This window comes from Euprymna scolopes, chromosome 41 (genome assembly GCF_053919585.1).
Source record: "Euprymna scolopes isolate OS-2025 chromosome 41, ASM5391958v1, whole genome shotgun sequence".
Classification (NCBI taxonomy): Eukaryota; Metazoa; Mollusca; class Cephalopoda; order Sepiida; family Sepiolidae; genus Euprymna; species Euprymna scolopes.
Window position 1 is genome coordinate 28,772,635 of NC_136522.1, and position 20,040 is coordinate 28,792,674.

General features: G+C 32.4%; 1 protein-coding gene across 2 annotated transcripts in view; it reads left to right on the forward strand.

Moving 5' to 3' along the window:
- LOC145266452 (uncharacterized) overlaps positions 1 to 20,040 on the forward strand; it is a 582,076-nt gene that overhangs the window by 174,983 nt on the left and 387,053 nt on the right. For both annotated transcript variants that reach the window (XM_080122128.1, XM_080122127.1), the window contains exons 15-16: positions 14,859 to 15,044; positions 19,463 to 19,660. In XM_080122128.1, coding sequence (XP_079978254.1) covers positions 14,859 to 15,044; positions 19,463 to 19,660 — 384 coding nt within the window. The remainder of the gene's footprint in view (positions 1 to 14,858; positions 15,045 to 19,462; positions 19,661 to 20,040) is intronic.

Below are 20,040 nucleotides of genomic sequence, written 5' to 3' on the forward strand. Positions count from 1 at the left end.
GGTTTATATAATCTCTTTTTTTAATTTGCATGTTAGGTTTATTTAATCATTTATTTAATTTAATGGAAGGTTTATTTAATCTCTTTATTTAATTTGTATGGTAGGTTTATTTAATCTCTTTATTTAATTTTCATGGTAGGTTTATTGAATCTCTTCCTTTAATTTGAATGTTAGGTTTATTTAATCTCTTCCTTTAATTTTAATGTTAGGTTTATTTAATCTCTTTATTAAATTTGCATGGTAGGTTTATCTAATCTCTTTATTTAATTTGCATGGCAGGTTTACTTAATCTCTTTATTTAATTTGTATGGCAGGTTTATTTAATCTCTTTATTTAATTGCCATGGCAGGTTTACTTAATCTCTTTATTTAATTTGTATGGCAGGTTTATTTAATCTCTTTATTTAATTTGTATGGCAGGTTTATTTAATCTCTTTTTTTAATTTGCATGTTAGGTTTATTTAATCATTTATTTAATTTTAATGGAAGGTTTATTTAATCTCTTTATTTAATTTGTATGGTAGGTTTATTGAATCTCTTCCTTTAACTTGAATGTTAGGTTTATTTAATCTCTTCCTTTAATTTGAATGTTAGGTTTATTTAATCTCTTTATTAAATTTGCATGGTAGGTTTATCTAATCTCTTTATTTAATTTGCATGGCAGGTTTACTTAATCTCTTTATTTAATTTGTATGGCAGGTTTATTTAATCTCTTTATTTAATTGCCATGGCAGGTTTACTTAATCTCTTTATTTAATTTGTATGGCAGGTTTATTTAATCTCTTTATTTAATTTGTATGGTAGGTTTATTTAATCTCTTTATTTAATTTGTGTAGTAGGTTTATTTGACCACTTTATTAAATTTGAATGTTGGGTTTATTTAATCTCTCTTTTTAATTTGCATGTTTGGTTTATTTAATCTCTTTATTTAATTGGCATAGTAGGTTTATTTAACCTTTTTATTAAAGTTGCATGGTAGGTTTATCTAATCTCTTTATTTAATTCGCAGGTAAGGGTTATTTAATCTTTTTATTTAATTTGCATGGTAGGTTTATTTAATCTCTTCATTTAATTTGCATGGTAGGTTTATTTAATATCTTTATTTATTTTACATGTAAGGTCTATTTAATCTCTTTCTTTAATTTGCATAGAATGTTTATTTAATCTTTTTATTAAATTTGTATGGTATGTATTTTAATCTCTTTATTTAATTTTAATGTAAGTTTTATTTAATCTCTTTATTTAATTTGCATGTTAGGTTTATTTAATCTCTTTATTTAATTTGCATGTTAGGTTTATTTAATCTCTTTATTTAATTTGCTTGTTAGGTTTATTTAATCTCTTTATTTAATTTGCATGGTAGATTTATTTAATTTATTCATTTAATTAGCATAGAAAGTTTATTTAACATTTTTATCAAATTTGTATGGTAGGTATTTTAATCTCTTTATTTAATTTTCATGTAATTTTATTTAATCTCTTTATTTAATTTGCATGGTAAGTTTGTTTGATCTCTTTATTTAATTTGCATGGTAGGTTTAAATAAACTCTTTATTTAATTTATTTAATCTTTTTATTTTATTTGCATGATAGGTTTATTTAATCTCTTTATTTAATTTGCATGTTTGATTTATTCTCTTTTTTAATTTGCGTGGGAGTTTTATTCAATCTCTTTATTTAAGATGCATGGTAGGTTTATTTAATCTCTTTATTTAATTTGCATGGTAGGTTTATTTACTTTTTTATTTAATTTGCATGTTAGGTTTATTTAATCTCTTTATTTTATTTGCATGGTAGTTTTTTGGTTTTTCTTACACAGGCATCACCACATTATCAAGGCCCAGAGGCCACTCAAGTATAATGGTTAAAGAGTGTATAGTAGAAATTGGACAATATCGTAATCACTAGTAATGAAAATTCGGTAAATTTGATAACTTATATCGAACGGCTCATCAAGAACTTATTTACGTTAGACTTGAACACAACCATATTGTAGTCAGCCGGAAAGCAAAAAAAAAAAAACAAAAAAAAAACGTAAGACAATTCCACAGGCGTGCAGTTCTAAGAAAGAAGCTTTGTTCATGGAATCTACATTTACGTTTCGACACAGATAAAGAGTGGGGGGAATTATTGATAGTGTTTTCAGCTCGACGAGTGTTACTTGTGAAAGTTTGGCGAGGGGGGACCATAGACTGAAGCTCAGTCGAACTCTTTCCATGACAATAATGATACATCAGAAACAAACTCGCAACATCTCTTCTGTGAGAAAGAGGTTGCAAGGAAGAGAAAAGGACATCTCCTTCGAGGCTACGAAGTCTATTTTGAACTCTATCAAGGCAGGACAAGTCCTTTCTAGCAGCTCCTGCCCAGATGTGGCAACAGTATTCCATCCTTGGACGTACCTGGCTCTTATATAAATAGAGAATTGCATCAGCAGTGAGATATCTACCGGATCGATAGAAAGATCCCACCATTTTTATTTAATCTCTTTATTTAATTTGCATGGTAGGTTTATTTAATCTCTTTCATGTATGTAAATTTATGATTTTAAAGTATGATTAACTGAAACTTCCATGTATGTAAATTTATTATTGTAACTTTTGATCCAGAATCTAATTCAAACATCGCGTTTAATTCGATATTTTCTACCAGCACATATTTATATTTATGTAGCCTTTTTTTCATTTGTTCCAATATGTGGTGCCCGACTTTTAATTTTATCCTTTAGTTGGAACTTTTATGTCCAATTCTCTCACAAATAAGGCCAGATTTTCTGCGGTATAAACAGTCTTTAACCGAATGCAGGGCACCGCATCAATATCATGGACTTGGTAGTATCTTACTGTGATTTTTAGTGAATTATATTTTCTTTGGGCGAGTAAAATAATGTCCTTTCTTTTTTATTTCTCCTGGAGAATAAAGTTTTGATTTTTTATGTGTCTTTCATACGTATGCTAAGCTGAATTCTCCAATGATTTTTAATTCTTTTTAACACTAATGACTCCTCGTCAGTAATCTATCAACGTTTTTGTGTCAGGTTTGGTTCACCTTTTGATATAGTTTAAACTCTGTGCCAAATTTCAGTGCTTTGTCTATACCAATCCTTGTACGAACATTAGGCTTTTGAAATTGTCAGCCCTCAGTTAAGCTAGCTTAAAATCGTCTCAAGGTTTGTTGACTATTGATGAAAATGGTAAATAGTTCTCGTCATCTTGCTTAGTAAAATTAAGACATTTTCATCTTCTGTAAAATAACGACGTTTTATGGCTGAGCAGTTTTGTTAAGAGTTTTAGGATTTCGGAAAAAAGTTAAGCCCCATGTTTTTCGTGTGTTAATGTAATCAACAAATTTGTTATGTTATGTGGAGCCCAGTTTTCGAAGCAATAAATGGACCTTTTTAGAGTTTGGCGAATCGGCACAATCACTGTTATACTGGTTGTCATACCGTCGAAAATAAAGTATTGTTTTCGTTTAACCCGTAAATGAAATTGCCACTAATGTTCCAGACTGCGTTTTGCGAGAATCATCTGTTTTTTATTTGTTAAATTTTGTTGCAATAAGTCTGTTTTCTCATGTTGTTCCAGTAGAAGGTTCGGAAATCTTTCTTCCATTTTTTGTTTTTCGATTTGATATTTTCAAATTAGTGCCATAGTTGATTTTCACAGTTTCTTTTTTTTTTCTCTATTAAGAAGAGAGAAATATGAATATGGCTTTGAACGTTTAAAACATAATTTACTATTTTTCACGTAGCCTTTGTTTTCCTTAACGATTAAAACAACGTAGATCTTGAGGTCGGACGAAAGCAATCACTCCTCACTCACCCAATTAAAGTTATCTTTTTTTCATGGCATTAAAAAAATTAAAATTAAGTTCTTTTTGTAACAACAGATAATTTTCTCTCTGAGGGAAAACATGCAAAAAAAAAAAAAAAGATACCCAAAAAATCAACACAGAGTTTTCATTCATAACATTTTACTCGTTGAACAATCTTATCTTTTCCCCCTATTTTTTAGAGGTTGCTAGAAAGAAATATTCAGAATCTTATAGAGTTCAGTGCGACTTTCAGACTTGTTTCCTGTTCTTTAAAACGTTTAGTCGTCCGGTTCTGCGGTAGTGACCTTCTGAATGATTCATTGTTAACGTTTTTGGAACACTATCTTGCTCATTCAAAACTTCGTCGTAATGTCTATGTTATTGCGGTAGGTCCTTTGAATACCACGTTGTAAGTTCAAATACCTTGTTGCCAGTTGTTGTAGCCATAGGAAAGTGTCATAAAGAATCGAACGGGTTTAGGTAGAAAAGAATATATTTTAAAGAAAGTGAATACAAAGGAAAGGTTATTGGCATTTGTCGATTGTAAGTCAAACAGTCTGTAGTCTCGCATTATGTCGCAATAATATAATTCTTTCACTGCGAGTGGATGTGACACAAGGTCGAAAGGTGAGAAAATGGGTCAGCACTCCACAAAGGAGAGCATTCTGGTCCTGTAAATTACGTCTGGGTAACTCAGTTGGCATTCTCTGGTGAGAACGTCTCGGACAACAAGCGATAAACTTGTTCCACGCGAAAACCGGAGAACAAGGCCTGAGAGGGTGAACCTCCTAGAGCTACACAAGAACACTTGTATCAGTGTAACAGCTAAAAAGCAACCGAAATTGGCCAGTTTCTGTCGAACAGATAGCTGTCCTCATAATACCCCTCCCGAACCTTTCGACTTCAGGGTCGCGACAGGATGTTTTCGATTTTCGATACTTATCGGATGAATTTCTATAAAAAAAAAAACATACCTAAGAACATTGCAAGACATATAAATTACCTTTGTGCGAAATTTGCAATAAATAATCGCAGCCGTTTTGGAACATATGAGGAACAAACTCACACACACAACTTGCATATATATATATATATATATATATATATATATATCATATTATGATTAGATCACTCTGACAGATGTTAAAAACATTTAAAAATAGATGTTTAAATTTCAACAGTATTTCTCGCAGTTAACGGTGGCCGAATGGATTTAGTTCTTGCTAATGAAGTCGGAGATGGCTTCTGTTGCCGGGGTCGAATCTATCGACTGTGTTAATCGTGGCACCCTGCACTGGTGATTCCCAAAAGGATGAAACGCTAATGGCTGTTGGTATTTAATAATATTATACTAAGTAATTACGTCAGCCGCCTTAAGAAACTCATTTCTTATTGTTGAGCACTTTTAGCTAAAATAATAAGTCGGTCAAATTAGCTCATGAGCAGATTATCATATAATGATTAGATCACTCTGACAGACGTTAAAAACATCTGTTTAAATGTATGTATACACTATGTATGTCTCGCAAAAACTTTTGACAGATGGCGATGGATCCTAACAAGATCAGTATCATTTTGCAGCTCGGCATCCTGGGCGACAGATATCGAAAACTTGGCCAAAAACATTAATTCCTTCATCCTAAACTCGGCCGTTTTGTACAAGGAGGGGTCGAGTTTTTTCGCTGACATTTTAGCAAGTCTTCGTCACTGTTGGATTGACTTCGGTTAATTTCAATACTTTTTACTTCTGGTTGCGTCATTGAGACATCGCCTAATAATCAGATTTTCTTTCACTTTGTTTTCCGCCTTTGCGGCGGCAAGGGTTCGAGCCTGCCTGTCTAGAACCACATATTCTTTAACACCTCTTTTCACCCTGACTGCCTACTGTTGTTTTGATTTCCTCCCCACGCTACTACCCTTTTTGTTACACCTCTCTCCATATGGGCTACCAACTGTTGTTTTGATCCCCCTGCTACTCCCATTTTTTCAACACCACTCCACCAGAGGTTCCTTACTAACCCATCTACACACACCCAGGCAACGCCGAGTACCCCCCCCCCCGCTACTACCATTTTTTTGTTTATTAAACCTTTCTCAACCCGGTCTCACTAGTGTTCTTTTGATTCTCCCCCTCCCGCTCCTACCAACATTTTTTAACGGCTCTCTCGACCCAGACATCCTATTGTTATTTTAGCCCCTTCCCACACCTCTCCACATCCGGGAAACGCTAGGTACCCCTGCTAGTTTAAAAATGAGTGTTTAAATTTCAACAGCATTTCTCGTGGTTAACGGTAGCCGAATGGATTTAGTCCTTGCTAATGGAGTCAGAGATGGTTTCTGTTGCCGGGTTCGAATCTATCAACCGGTATTAACCATAACACCCTGCACTGATAATTCCCAAAAGGATGAAACACTAGTGTCTGTAGGTATTTAATAACTATTATAGGAAATAATTATCAATCTATATATATATCTATCAAGTGAAAATGTGTGTGTGTGTGTGTGTGTGTGTGTATCTACCAAATAACTATGTCAATTTTCGGCCTAGAAACTCGAGATTTGACATAGGGAGTATTGAGATTTGGGAAAATCTTTGTAATCGCTTTTCGGCAAGTTCAACGATTTGACATTTGAAAACTCTACCAAACTCCTCCGCCAATTTTGGGTATAAACACTTGAAATATTAAATGTAGGTTACTTAGACATGGATCTAATATTTTAATTGTATTTGAGCTAAAAAATTAAATGTTAAGGGGTCAAAATAGGGGTCAAAGGTAAGGCAAGCTTTGAGCTACCGTTCAAAAGAGTTTACCTTTATGGTTTCTAGCAATTTACTCAGCTAATTTTGGATCTAAACATTTAAAATTTATACATAACGAGTATTCAGACATGTGGCAGAAGCATTTACCTGGTGAAAAGGTATTTTTCCAGGTACACAAAAATAATAGCACGATATGGGAACTACGAAAGGTCCAGAAAAGGATCGGGCGGATGATCTACATTATCGAAGGTCCAAGATTTACGCACAAGAAACATTTAAACCAAATTCGGAAACGTATAACTTCTGAATAAGAAGAAGTAATGAACCTAGATATGTGACACGTTCGACTTGGTAACATCACAAGCGGCCGGAAACGCCAGTCCTCCAGGAAAAGGAAAATGACCGACCAGATAGAGATCAACCCCAGGAAAAAGAGCTATGCGATCATCCCAGAGGAATGAAAAACTCGGGAGAGGGGTGTTTGGGGTACAAATCACCCCTATTTGAATAGTAAGTGGAATCAACCAGTCCTATGAATTACACTGGTTTCAGACATTCATACCATGTTTAACCGCATACTACGAACACGTTCCTCTCATATCACTTTAGTGACTCCTGTATTCTTTATGATAAATACATATTACATTTTATACATTTTACACTAATTGTGGTTTCTTTCATTTGTAACCCCTAGCACGGGTCTACAACAAAGTTTTAAAAAATTTGACCTCTGCGCTTTCTAATTAGCCAATTTTGGGTCTAAACATTTGAAATTTTAAATAAAGCATATTCAGATAGGGAAAGCTTTTTAATCAACTTTTGGGTGAAAATTTGGCTGCCAAGAAGTCGAAGTTTTTAGAGTCGACCTTTGCAGACTCTACCAAACTCCTCTGTCAATTTTGAGTCTAAGTATTTGAAATTTAAGTTATAGGTTACCTGCACATACGTCAACCTTATATATATATATATATATATATATATATATATATATATATATATATATATATATATAAAATATAAAATAATTTTTTAGTGTCTTTTAATAACTCCTGTTGATATTTTCTTAAGTAATAACCTTTACATTTCAGTTGACCTCTTTTTTGGCACCTTTTAATGTCATCTTGTCTGGGTCATTTTGATATTTGCTTTTCTATTTTATATTTTATTCAATCACCATTCAATCTTTTTTCTCTCTTCTACTTCACTCATTTTTTTCACTCATTTTTCTTAATTACACCTTTTCTCGCAGCCGAGTTTAACGCATATCTTATTTTTCTTTTAATAATATTATTGGAATTCTTTCCTCTTTTCCTTGTACCTATTTGTGAATTTTTCCACGGATTTCGGCCTTTTGGATTGTTTTGAACCATCTTCCAATGACGCGATTTCCTTGGATTTTACTTGTGTGAATGGAAATTTAATTAACTTTCTTGGATTTACAGTTTTGGATTTTACCGTCATTTGATACTTTACCTTTCACCAGACTATCCATTCACGTGAAATCACCTTTTTCTCAACCCTATTCGCTCTGCTTCACTTTTTGTTATCAAAACTATCATAAAAAAGTTAAGTCAGGCTCTAAGTCATGTCGCCTCTGCACAACCGAAGCTATAACTATAATTACTTCACCTCAAAGTAACAATATAATAAATTCTAAAAACGAACTGATCTCTTTCTGTAAACATAAGTCCAAATTTAATTATGGTAATTTTGAAATTACATAGCTATTACTTTAACATTTCAGATATACATAATTTTTCTATAACATTATCGTTTTTTCTACATACTTTCTTAATACTTTATAACTTAATAATCCTTTATTTTAATTCTGCATTTCTTCTTTGTTTGGCCCGTTTTTATCTGTAATTTCCGTTTTAGTGTTTAAATATTCCTATCTACCAAATATATCAATCTACCCACACATTCACATCCTGTATGTATATTTACTTATATTTTACTATATGCATTTACTTACATATCACTTGCTTTATCCGGAATTTGCAGATACTGGCCATCCTCTCCCCTTAAATTTTTTTTAGTGTCTTTTAATAACTCCTACTTATATTTTCTTGAGTAATACCCTGTACATTTCAGTTGACCTCTTTTTTTTGCCCTATATTTTTGGCGCCTTTTAACGTCATATTGTCTGGGTCATTTTGACATTTGCTTTTCTATTTTCTATTTTATTCTATCACCATTCAATCTTTTTTCTCTTCTTCTTCACTCATTATTTTTCTTTTTTCTCTTTTTTCTCGGCTTTTCCGCTCCTTTTTTCACTCATTTTTCTTAATTACACCTTTTCTTGCAGCCGAGTTTACCGCATATCTTATTTTTCTTTTAATAATATTATTGGAATTCTTTCCCATTTTTCCTTGTACCTATTTGTGAATTTTTCCACGGATTTCGGCCTTTTGGATTGTTTTGCACCATCTTCCAATGATGCGATTTTCTTGGATTTTACTTGTGTGAATGGAAATTTAACTAACTTTCTTGGATTTACATTTTTGGATTTTAGCGTCATTTGATACTTTACCTTTCACCAGACTATCCATTCACGTGAAATCACCCTTTTCTCCATCCTATTTCCTCTGCTTCACTTTTTGTTATCAAGTAAAATCTTTGACTTACTTGCAGTTTCATCAAATACTTCTGCAAGCAAAATCCGATCCCGCATTTTGCTAATTCCTATCCTCTGATGAAAAGGAAAGTATTTCTTCGAAACTCCGCGGATTAAGGACTATCCACTTATTTAGTACTTCCTTTTCAAATTAAATATTAAATTTTTTTTTATCATTTTATTTTTATAATATTTGATCAATTCTTTTTTTTTTTGGAACGTTAGTCGTCCCTTGTTTAGTTTTATAGTCATTTGATTTTTTATTGACATTTTGTGTAGCTTTATTTGTTTTGGATTTTTCAACATGTGTGTGTGTGTGTTTGTGTGTGTGTTTGTGTGTGTGTTTGTGTGTGTGTGTGTGTGTGTGTGTGTGTGTGTGTGTTGGTGACAATTTTTCTTTGCTCCTGTGCATTAGGGCAGGTCGATTTGCAACATTTTTCAGAAAATCAACATGGTACTTGTGATAATAGTTGAGATTTTATGTGATAAGAACATATACCAAAAATTAGATTCCTATCTTGAACAGAAAATTTAGCATTTAATTTTAAAAATCGTGGAGAAAAATGCTGAAAAATCCTTCATTTTCATAGCATTTTTCACAACACTGACTTTGAAATTTCACTATTTTTATAAAAAATCCAATTAAAATTGATATATTTATATGAAATACATTGAAAGAAAAATAAATACATGAATTATAATTTTAATTATGAATCACAACTAGCTAAATATCTAAACTTTACTGCATTGATTAAACAAAAATTGTAAAAAAAGCTAATTAGCAACTAAGTCTTTTAAATTTCACAATTCAAAAAGATATGTGGAGATGTATTACACAATATAACAACTTGATACAAGTTACAGAACCATGTATTTTAATTTTTTTATTAGAGGCAATAATATAAACTTATAATAGAACTAAATTGTTCTGCATAATTTCCTTTTGAGGAAAATGAAGGTCTAATTTGCTGGCACGATGCCTTTGTAATAATGTTCTGTCTTGCTTCCTGTCCATATACAACTTTTGGAGAAAAATCAATAAAATTTGACCAGAGTGTGGCTGAAAAATTGATAGCAGTAATTTTTTCATTTTTTTTTTTTTTTTGAGTTGTCCACTATTTCTGGAAAAAAACAAAAAAAAAACAATTATTTGAAAACACTTATTTTTTATATTTTTGCGATGTAATATGAATAAAACTAACTATTGTTTGGGTAAATTAAGAAAACTAATAAAATTTAATGGATAAATATTTATTTACGTAATGGACAAAATCGTTTGAATGCCCTCTTCTCTCACATCCAATTCATCTGAGTTTATCATCAATATTATATTTTCCCGAAGTAGTGCAAAAGCCTTATTTTTTAACAGTTTAAAACAGTAATTTGGATTTCAGTTAACTGTTTTGTTCTCTGAATCATATTAAAATATACTGTTGTTGGTTAAAAAAAAAATATTGTCAGTTTGATCTCAAACCAACTAACTGCATACACTTGGATGATAAATTTGACCAAAATGTTTCATTTATCATAGTGTTTGAGGATAGACAACTCTAGTCCATAAAGACATTAATCTTGTGGCTTATGTTAGCCATCTTCCTTGATTCAAGGGCCCAATTTTCTAAGTTAACTTCTCCACAAGAAATGCCAACAGCATACTCAAAAAGTAGCCTCTGATCTTCACACTTAAATTATTTGTTTTTAACTCTTTTTCAAAGTGTTTTTAACATGTTTTATTAACTATTTGCTTATATATATATATATATATATATATATATATATATATATATATATATATATATATACTCCTGCATCGGGTAATATTATACGAATTCAAACACCAAGCAAAAAAAAAACAATATTAAACTAAACACGCATAAATATAGGAATAAAATGAAATAAAATTATATGATAATTGGAAAAAACAAATAGGGGGAAAAAGGAAAATTAAAACAAAAATAAATTATTAATGAATAAAAAATAAAAATACGAAAGTACGGGTTAAAACGGAAAACTATCTTTACATAACACCAAAAGATGGAGTTAGTGAGGAAGCATGGCTTTGGAAATCCTTTTACCCGAATACGATGTCCAGCATGTTAAAAATATACCATTTGTTGTAAAAATCTAATGGATAAATATCTGAAGAAGTTAGTGGGGATAGAATATTTTTATGGAAACATAAATCGTAAAATTGCCAATTAATCAATGAAACAACTGTAATGAAAAAATCCAGGAAATAAACGATGTTATAAAAAAGAAAACGTGAGTTTTTGAATTTTCAACAAAATGTTGCACTATATATATATATATGTATATATATATATATATATATATATATATATATATATATATATATAAAATTTATTTATACAAACATTAATGGCTACATATGTGCATACATGTTTCTGTAATCACCCGTGTTGGGGGACTACGTCTTCAGGCCAAGAATTACCGTCGAGAATTGATATTTCAAACAAAAACATTTTCCTATCTCGTTTATAAAGTTAGAATGTAACTTGGGTGGGAGTCATAAGCGGGGAGAGGACAAGTGAGGTATTTGAAGATAATAAACATCTTTTTCATTTCCCTTTCTTTTCATCTATCCCATCTTTTGGTTTTTATGGCATAAAGTACTTGAGAATTTAGTATTTTTGTCTTGCAGTCCATAAATTAAAAACATTTCCTATGGTCACTGAGTACTGACCGGTGTCTTTCAATCTACACCCATCCACATTAGTAGACCAGAACAACTATGAGTACAACTAACCCCCATCAAATAACCCCCCAAAGAGGATAAGTGAGGTCGCAACTATGATCTTACCCGTATGGATTACATAAGTCGCTTAATATTCTACTTCATCAAGCAGTTATAATATTACTAACCTAAATAAATACCTGTATGAAAGTATATTTGAACCAAACGAGTAATAGATTGTTTGGGTGAACCTCGTAATAATGTATGCATGTGGATATTTTTGGGTGCATGCATGTATGGATATATGATCTTTATATACCTGGGTAGGAAAATTAATTTAAAAAGAAAAAAAAGGTGAATGAATAAAGATGAAGGTAAGTACTACAATATATAAGCTTTTATACTCAGTTTGTATAACCTAAATACTCTGATTTCTGTCATATGTTATTGCATATTATTATTGTAACGTTATACACCTTATGTATATCTGCGTAACCATCGAAAGAGTGCTTGCTTAATATGAGGATAGGCCTATGAACTTCAAGCTGAATTCACTATAAATTTTTACGTAGTATAAATTTTTACGGAGTAAAAAAACCTACAACTTAGGAAAAGGTAACAAGCGGGTGGGGCCGGGTAATATAACTATGTGTGTGGAGTTTGATAGAAAAAGAGAATTATGTAGTAAATAGTGTTCATTTCTATTTCTATTTTAGATGTGTCATTTGGTGGCAGTGTACACATATATATGTCTGTATTTTGTGTAAATATGTATGTATAAGTGTATTTATGTATGCGTGTATGTTTGTGTATGTATATATTTGTGTGTATGTGTATGTATGTGCATGTATATGGATGTATATGTATATATGTATATATATATATGCATATATATTTCTGAACTATTAAAATAGGCTGTCTCCTATATGATAGTTGTAGCAATGTATATTACAAGAATGTATGGGTGTATGAGTGTATAAGTATGTATGTTATATATGGATATATACACCCGTGTGGACTTTAGTGGCATGCTGTTTCATATATAAAGGGGTTACCACACTACTGAAGTAAAAAAGGCACCTTATTATTTTTGAAAAAAGTCTTTATGTATTGCTGTGTTTTCCTGCGTTGTGAGTGAGCGAGTTTCTGTGTGTCCCTGCGCGTGTGTGTGTATGTGGATGTATGCATGGGTCTGTGTTGTTATCTATATGTGTATGTGTCTCGTATATGTCTGTGGAGATTTGGAGACACGAGTGGATGGGGATGTTTTCTGCGCCTGCGGATGGTCTGAATGTGTGTATGTATTGTGTGTATGCTGGTGCGCGTGTGCGTGTGTGTATATGTATGTGTGTATGTATATGTGTATATATGTATGTGTGCTTATATAAATAGATGTGTGTACGTGTGTATGTATGTGTATGTATATATATGTGTGTGTATATGTATGTGTGTGTATGTGTATATGTATGTGTATGTATATGTGTGTATCTATATATATATGTATGGGTTGATTTGTGGGGATGTGTATCCAGTTGAGGTCCACGGGTTTTGGGATTCCCAATCGTACAGTCTTATTATTGTTATTATTATTGATATTGGTGGTGTCATTAGTATTATCAATATTACAAGAATTATTATTATTATTATTATTAGGATTATTAGTGGGATTAATATTAGTTTTGATATAATAACAGTCATGATGTATGGTACCCAAGTGTGTACATGGATGTCTGGGTTTGAGATTCCACGTATGAATATTACTACGTATGTAGGTATAGATGTAAACATGTTATAACTGTATATGACCATTATATGTCTATGTATGTGTGTATGTGTGTGTATATATGCGCGAGTGTAGCAAGGTGTAGGCGTTTATACGTATATTACTATATATGTATACATGTTCAGTTTTGATAACTTTCGAGGTTTTATGTTTATTTTTATTTTGTTTGTTTATTTGTTTTGTTTTTATTTTGCTTTTTTGTTTTATTTATTTGTTTTATTTACCTTATTTTAATTTTAATTTTAATTTTATTCTTGCGTAGTTATAGTTATTGCCTAGTTTCAGTGCGTGTGTGTGAGTAAAATAAAACGAATAGCATATATTCGCTTTTGAATATCTGTATTAACGTGTGTGTGTGTGTGCATGTATGTGTGTGGATGGGTGTAGATTGAAAGACACCGGTCAGTACTCAGTGACCATAGGAAATGTTTTTAATTTACGGACTGCAAGACAAAAATACTAAATTCTCAATGACCTTATGCCATAAAAACCAAAAGATGGGATAGATAAAAAGAAAGGGAAATGAAAAAGAAGATGTTTATTATCTTCAAAGACCTCACTTGTCCTCTTACCGAGTTATGACTCCCACCCAGGTTACATTCTAACTTTACAAACGAAATAGGAAAATGTTTTTGTTTGAAATATCAGTTCTCGACGGTAATTCTTGGCCTGAAGACGTAGTCCCCCAACACGGGTGATTACAGAAACATGTATGCACATATGTAGCCATTAATGTTTGTATAAATAAATTTAATATACCTGCTCTGTTCACTCATTGAGCACTCTTTGGTAGACACATGTTGTTTCATTGGATGTACTTCTAGGAAACTAAACTCTACTGGCTATATATATATATATATATATATATATATATATATATATATATATATATATATATATATGCACATAAAGTTATGAATAGTACATAGAGCCCAACAAAGCTGGGATTAACTGCTAGTATATACATATAATTACAATTTAGAAATTTATGAAAGCCGAATAGCAATGCGTTTTTCTTTAAATAAATGATTTATTTACTACTATTACTATTTGTCTCATACTTTCAACCAATAATTATACATATACACAACATATATATATATATATATATATATATATATATATATATATATATATATATATATATATATACTTTTATTAACTAAAAACTTCTTGTCTCATACTTTCAGCCGATAACTGCAGCAATACCGTTCCTAGTGTCCCCAACGGCTTTTTCAAGCAAGTTTTTGGAAATGGCTTAGAAGTTGGAGCCCAGAAAAAGGCCGTGTGTGACCCAGGATATGAACTCGGCGGTGGAGCCATAATCTCCTGCTTACAGGATGCGTCTTGGACAACTAATACATATACCTGCACAGGTAAGACTCAGGTTGTAAAAACAATTATATTCATTGAATTAGTGATGAAAATCCTATTTTGAAAGTATGACAGACTGACATAAACAGTATTTTTAAATTAAGCGTGACAGACTAGCAAACATACTATTAGTTTAAAGTATGTCTACTTGACATACCTTTATCCTTGCCTGGTCTCCGGTCCTTGATAAGTAGAACTATGTAGTAAAAACAAAGTACAAAGTTTGTAACGTAACAAGAACAACGCTAATATTTTCTTTTCTCTTGTTTACACAAAACAATGTATATTGCTACTTGAAATGTAAGTGTTACTATTCCAGACCTTGATAAGTAGTGACCATACGATAAAAACAAAGTACAGGGTGGAACGATAAAATGGTCGTCCTAGAAAAGATATGATTCCATTTCCGTTTATGAAAATCTGTTCTCTATTTGTGTTGCGAACCATCTAATTGTTAAAATAAATCTCAAGAGAGATAGGATCATTCTGTCATGTCATAAAGTGACACAATGTTCAACGAGTGTGATCAGAGATGCGCCACTGTACAAATTATGTTCTCTACCGATCCAAGTTATGGCAACAGGACCATTGCCAGCACCTTCAAAATGCCTCGCTGGATTGTCACAAATAAGAGGAATGTGCCTATGGTGATAAAAAGCAAACTTTCCGGCTACAGTTATAGTCTTTGGTGTGGTTTCAAGTGAGGACCACATTTTGCCACCTCACATCTTCAAAGTCGGCTTGAAAGTCAACACCAAAGTGTACCTGGATGTGCTGAAGAGTGTGATGATCCCCTGGTGCAACTAGGTGGCCGCTGGCAGATCCTGAGTGCAGCAACAAGACTCAGTGCTGACCCACAAGTCCAAAGAGATGCAGGATTGCCTTCAGAAAGAGTGATGCAACTTTGCTCTCACTGGTCTCTTCTCTTCCTTGACTTGAGCCTGCTGGACTACTTCGTTTGGTCATACGTCGAGAACATCACCAACATGACCTCCCAAAATACCAAAGCCAGCCATCGACGCCATCTGCTGAGTATTCGCCGATCTCTTGCTGGTGCTTGTGGAAAAGGCATGCTCCCAGTTCCAGACCCGTATCAAGGCGGTAATTGAGGTTGAAGGCGGTTACATTAAATAGCTGTCAGCTCTACTACATAATCGAGTTATCTGAGTTGATTTTTTCAATAAAAGTTGTAAAATAAAGCTGTATTTTGTTTTCTTCAGAGCGACACTCTGTACAAAGTATTTCATTGAGCGACAATAATACATCCAAACTTAAAAGAAAAATTGCAAGTAGCGATAAATGCATCAACACTCTGGAAGTTCTGTAGTGCCGTTCCTAGCTTTGGATGGCGTATCTTAGCAATAGTAACGTTTTTGAAAATTGCCAAGCCCAACACTAACATTTTTTTTACTCTTGTTTATCCCAAACAATGTATATTGCTACTTGAAACTTAAGGGCTACTATTTGGCATAACGTCTAGCAGGGTACTGTGGTAAGTTGAGCAGCACTATGTCTGTTCATAGTACATTTAAAATTTAGCAGTTTAGTACAATAAAGAAAGCAGGAAACCGGGAAGGAATTCCAAAATCTAGCAGGTCAAGAGAAGAAACTATTAGAGTAGAAGGCTTTCCGGAATCAACAGTGAAAGGGAGGGATTCTGCTGCTTGTTGGTTAATTGGGGGTATGCACGCCGAGAGGCACAAGTGCTATGAGTTTATCAAAACACATTCAATTAAAGTACTTATAAAGCAGGTGCAGAGATATGACATTGCGGCGATGGGACAGAGATTGGAGCTTGGTTGTTAGTGCGGGGCCTATTTAGATATGAGACTCTTTTTTAAACCCTGTCCAAGAGGAAGAGACAAGCGGTAAATGCACCAGCCCAGGTGTGGCAACAATATTCCATGCATGCACGTGTGGTTTTGTAGAGGTACAGGATACTCTCAGGGGAAGTGATCTTCTAGCACGATAAAGGGAGCCCACCTTCTTTTCAGCAGTATTTGCAAAGTCCTAAATGTATTTGTTCCAGTTCATGTTGCCTGTGAATGTTAAGCATTAATATACACATGGTAATATTGGCAAATGCAAAAAAAAAAAAAAATGATAAAACAATAAATGTTATGAATGGGTCAGCAGTTGACAAGAGCTAATTCAAAAACCAGAATTTTGAAATGAAAATGAGAAAACATGAATTAACATTAACATGTAACATATACTTTGAAGGACCAAAGTTTGTTGAAGATTTTAAGTTTATGTATAAGAGGTAGACAAAAGAGAAGTTTGTTTCAAAGTTCCATTTTGGGTATTGTGTGTGTGAGTTTATCTTTTGGGTGTCTGTCTTCACAGAAGATATAACAGCAGCCTTAAAGGAATTTCAGCATAGGGCATACGATCTTTCTAGAATAAACTTTGTTAATATTAAGAGTCGAGGTGTGTCGCGTCACAGATGTCATCCAGAAGAACTCTGATTTCAATTTACCAAACCACTGTTGTATATGCTTGTTAATTTCACACGGGATTGTTACTTTTTGTGTATGAATCGACTTTTACTGGTTGAAAAATATTTTGAGTTTACACGTTTCTATGAAAACTAACTTGATGAAAGGAACAAATCTCAACAAAGTGGAGAAAGAAAGACAGTAGCAATAAGAGCCATTTACTTTTTAGCATTCGTCGGAACCATTTAGAGATTCAATCGCCATAACCTGTAAAGAAGACTTGAAGACAAAAATACATCTGTTCACTAAATACATGGCTGGTAGTTACCTCCTGTAAGAAGGCGTGGTTTCATTGAGGGTGTAAACGAAATCACAGAAAGGACGTGGCAGTGGATAATGTGTTGTTGCTCTCAAATCTTATATGAACCGATTTAAATTGAGATCAGGAGAAAACAACTGCTAGCAAATTGAAGAGATCAATTTTTCTCCCATGCACTCTCGACTCATTGACAACTTTTATTGGGTCTACTTGGTCGCCGTAATTAAACAATGAATACATCCTATTATATTCTCATAGTTAAGTGTTCATCGGCATTATTTTAAGCATAGAACAACAGCATATGGTATTCTTAAACAGTCACCGAAATCAGTATTTGAAAAATATTTTGGTTGAAAAATATTTTGAGTTCACACGTTTCTATGAAAACTAACTTCATGAAGAGAACAAAATAATTTTTACAGGGGAATTTTTATACGTTTACGCCGGCAAAAGAGATAATGCAATCTTATCAGTTGTTTCTTATAAAGATAAGGAATTATTGCCATCTGAAGATTTAGCTCAGTTGGATATCTACAGTAGAACGTGTTTACTTACTGAGGGCCAAAACGAAATTTAGCCTTAATGATATCGCTTGATTGATTAAAAATTCAAAGATTTTGAGTGGAAGTAGACTAATGGAGTAATAATTTGGAGGGTCAATTCTTTCACCAAAATTCTCGAATACTGCTACCACAAAGACAATTTTCAGCTATCATGAAAGCAAGATTTAGCAAGACAGTTGTTATAGGATTTGGAGAGGACAGGGGCCAGCTCAGTGGAGTATTTTTTATTACTATAACAGAGACAAGATCAGATGCTTTGGAGGTGTTGTTTTTTATGATATCCAGCACATAAAATAGGGTGATGATCAAGTCGTCAAGTGTGCCTTCAGGGAAATTTGGGATGGAGTGGTTTGCAAAGTCTGAGGTGGAGTTCAAGCCGAAGCACTGGGCAAATAATTCAGTCGTATCAGTTGCTGTACAAAAAATACAAAAAATATCATTGTAATTGGATAAGGGGGAAATTGTTAATCGCACATTATTCAAGTTAGATATTTTAAGTAATCATTTTTGACGTTTTAAGCTATATTTTCTCACTTTCTAAGTTACATTTTTAACTTATATTTTCTAAGTTATATTTTTTAACTTATAGTTTATAACTTATATTTTCTAATTCATATTTTTAACTTACCTTACAACGATTTTTTTCTTGATTTGAATTTGAATTTTCTAAATGTTTCATAAAAATTGTTCAATTTTTCAATTGATTTATCATTGAAATTATTTTAATTTTTCATTAAATTAACTTCATACTGACAGAAGTAATATGTTTTTCATTGAAAAAAATTAGCTAGTATTTTTGCAAAAAAAAAAATAATAAATAAATAAATAGAAAGAAAAACTAATAAAACTTTCATTTGGCAACTTCCAGCATTTTCCTTAAATCGCCTGGATGATTTTGCAATACAACGGTTCTTCTACTGCATAAGTACCATGAATTCAAATAATGTGAAAAAACGATTGGGAAAAACACATTCTTTAAAAGTATTAAAAATAAACTGAACAATCGTGATGACTTTTAAAGAAAATTGCTTGTTTATTAATTTGAACAACTAATAGCGTATTGATGTCGAATTATCTCTTTATTTTATTCTATTTTGCAGAGGTGGGTTGCTTTATTCCATATGATATTAAGGCCAGCGGTACAGGAGTATACTTGAAATCTGGTACTTTTAATTACGCTTGTGACAGTGGCTGCACCATCAAAGGAATAGATACAAGTAATGTGATGCTGACTTGCAAAGATGGGAATCTAGTAATGCCAACCGATGTCAAATTCACAGATGTGAATAAATGCGAAGGTAATCATTTTGCTAATATCAAAGACTACCTGTTGCTACAAAAACTTAGAAATGATAATTAAAGCACACAATGACAAGACACTTAATAAGATAAGTAGAGAACAAATAATAACCAAATGCATTCCAAAAAGTGACCAATATAGTAACAATTAAAATAACACTAAGAAGAACAAAATATAACCACCAGAAATTGTAATAATTGGGATCGTAATAGCAATCATCCAAATACAAATAAGAAAGTTAATAATGAATAGAAAAGTTGAAACTGTAGAAATCGTACATTTTTTCCACTACAAAATAAATGTCTTACCAAAAACATTGTTTAGCAAGCCACAATATTTGCCAAACTAAATCCAGACAAGAAGTACAATGTAAGTGTG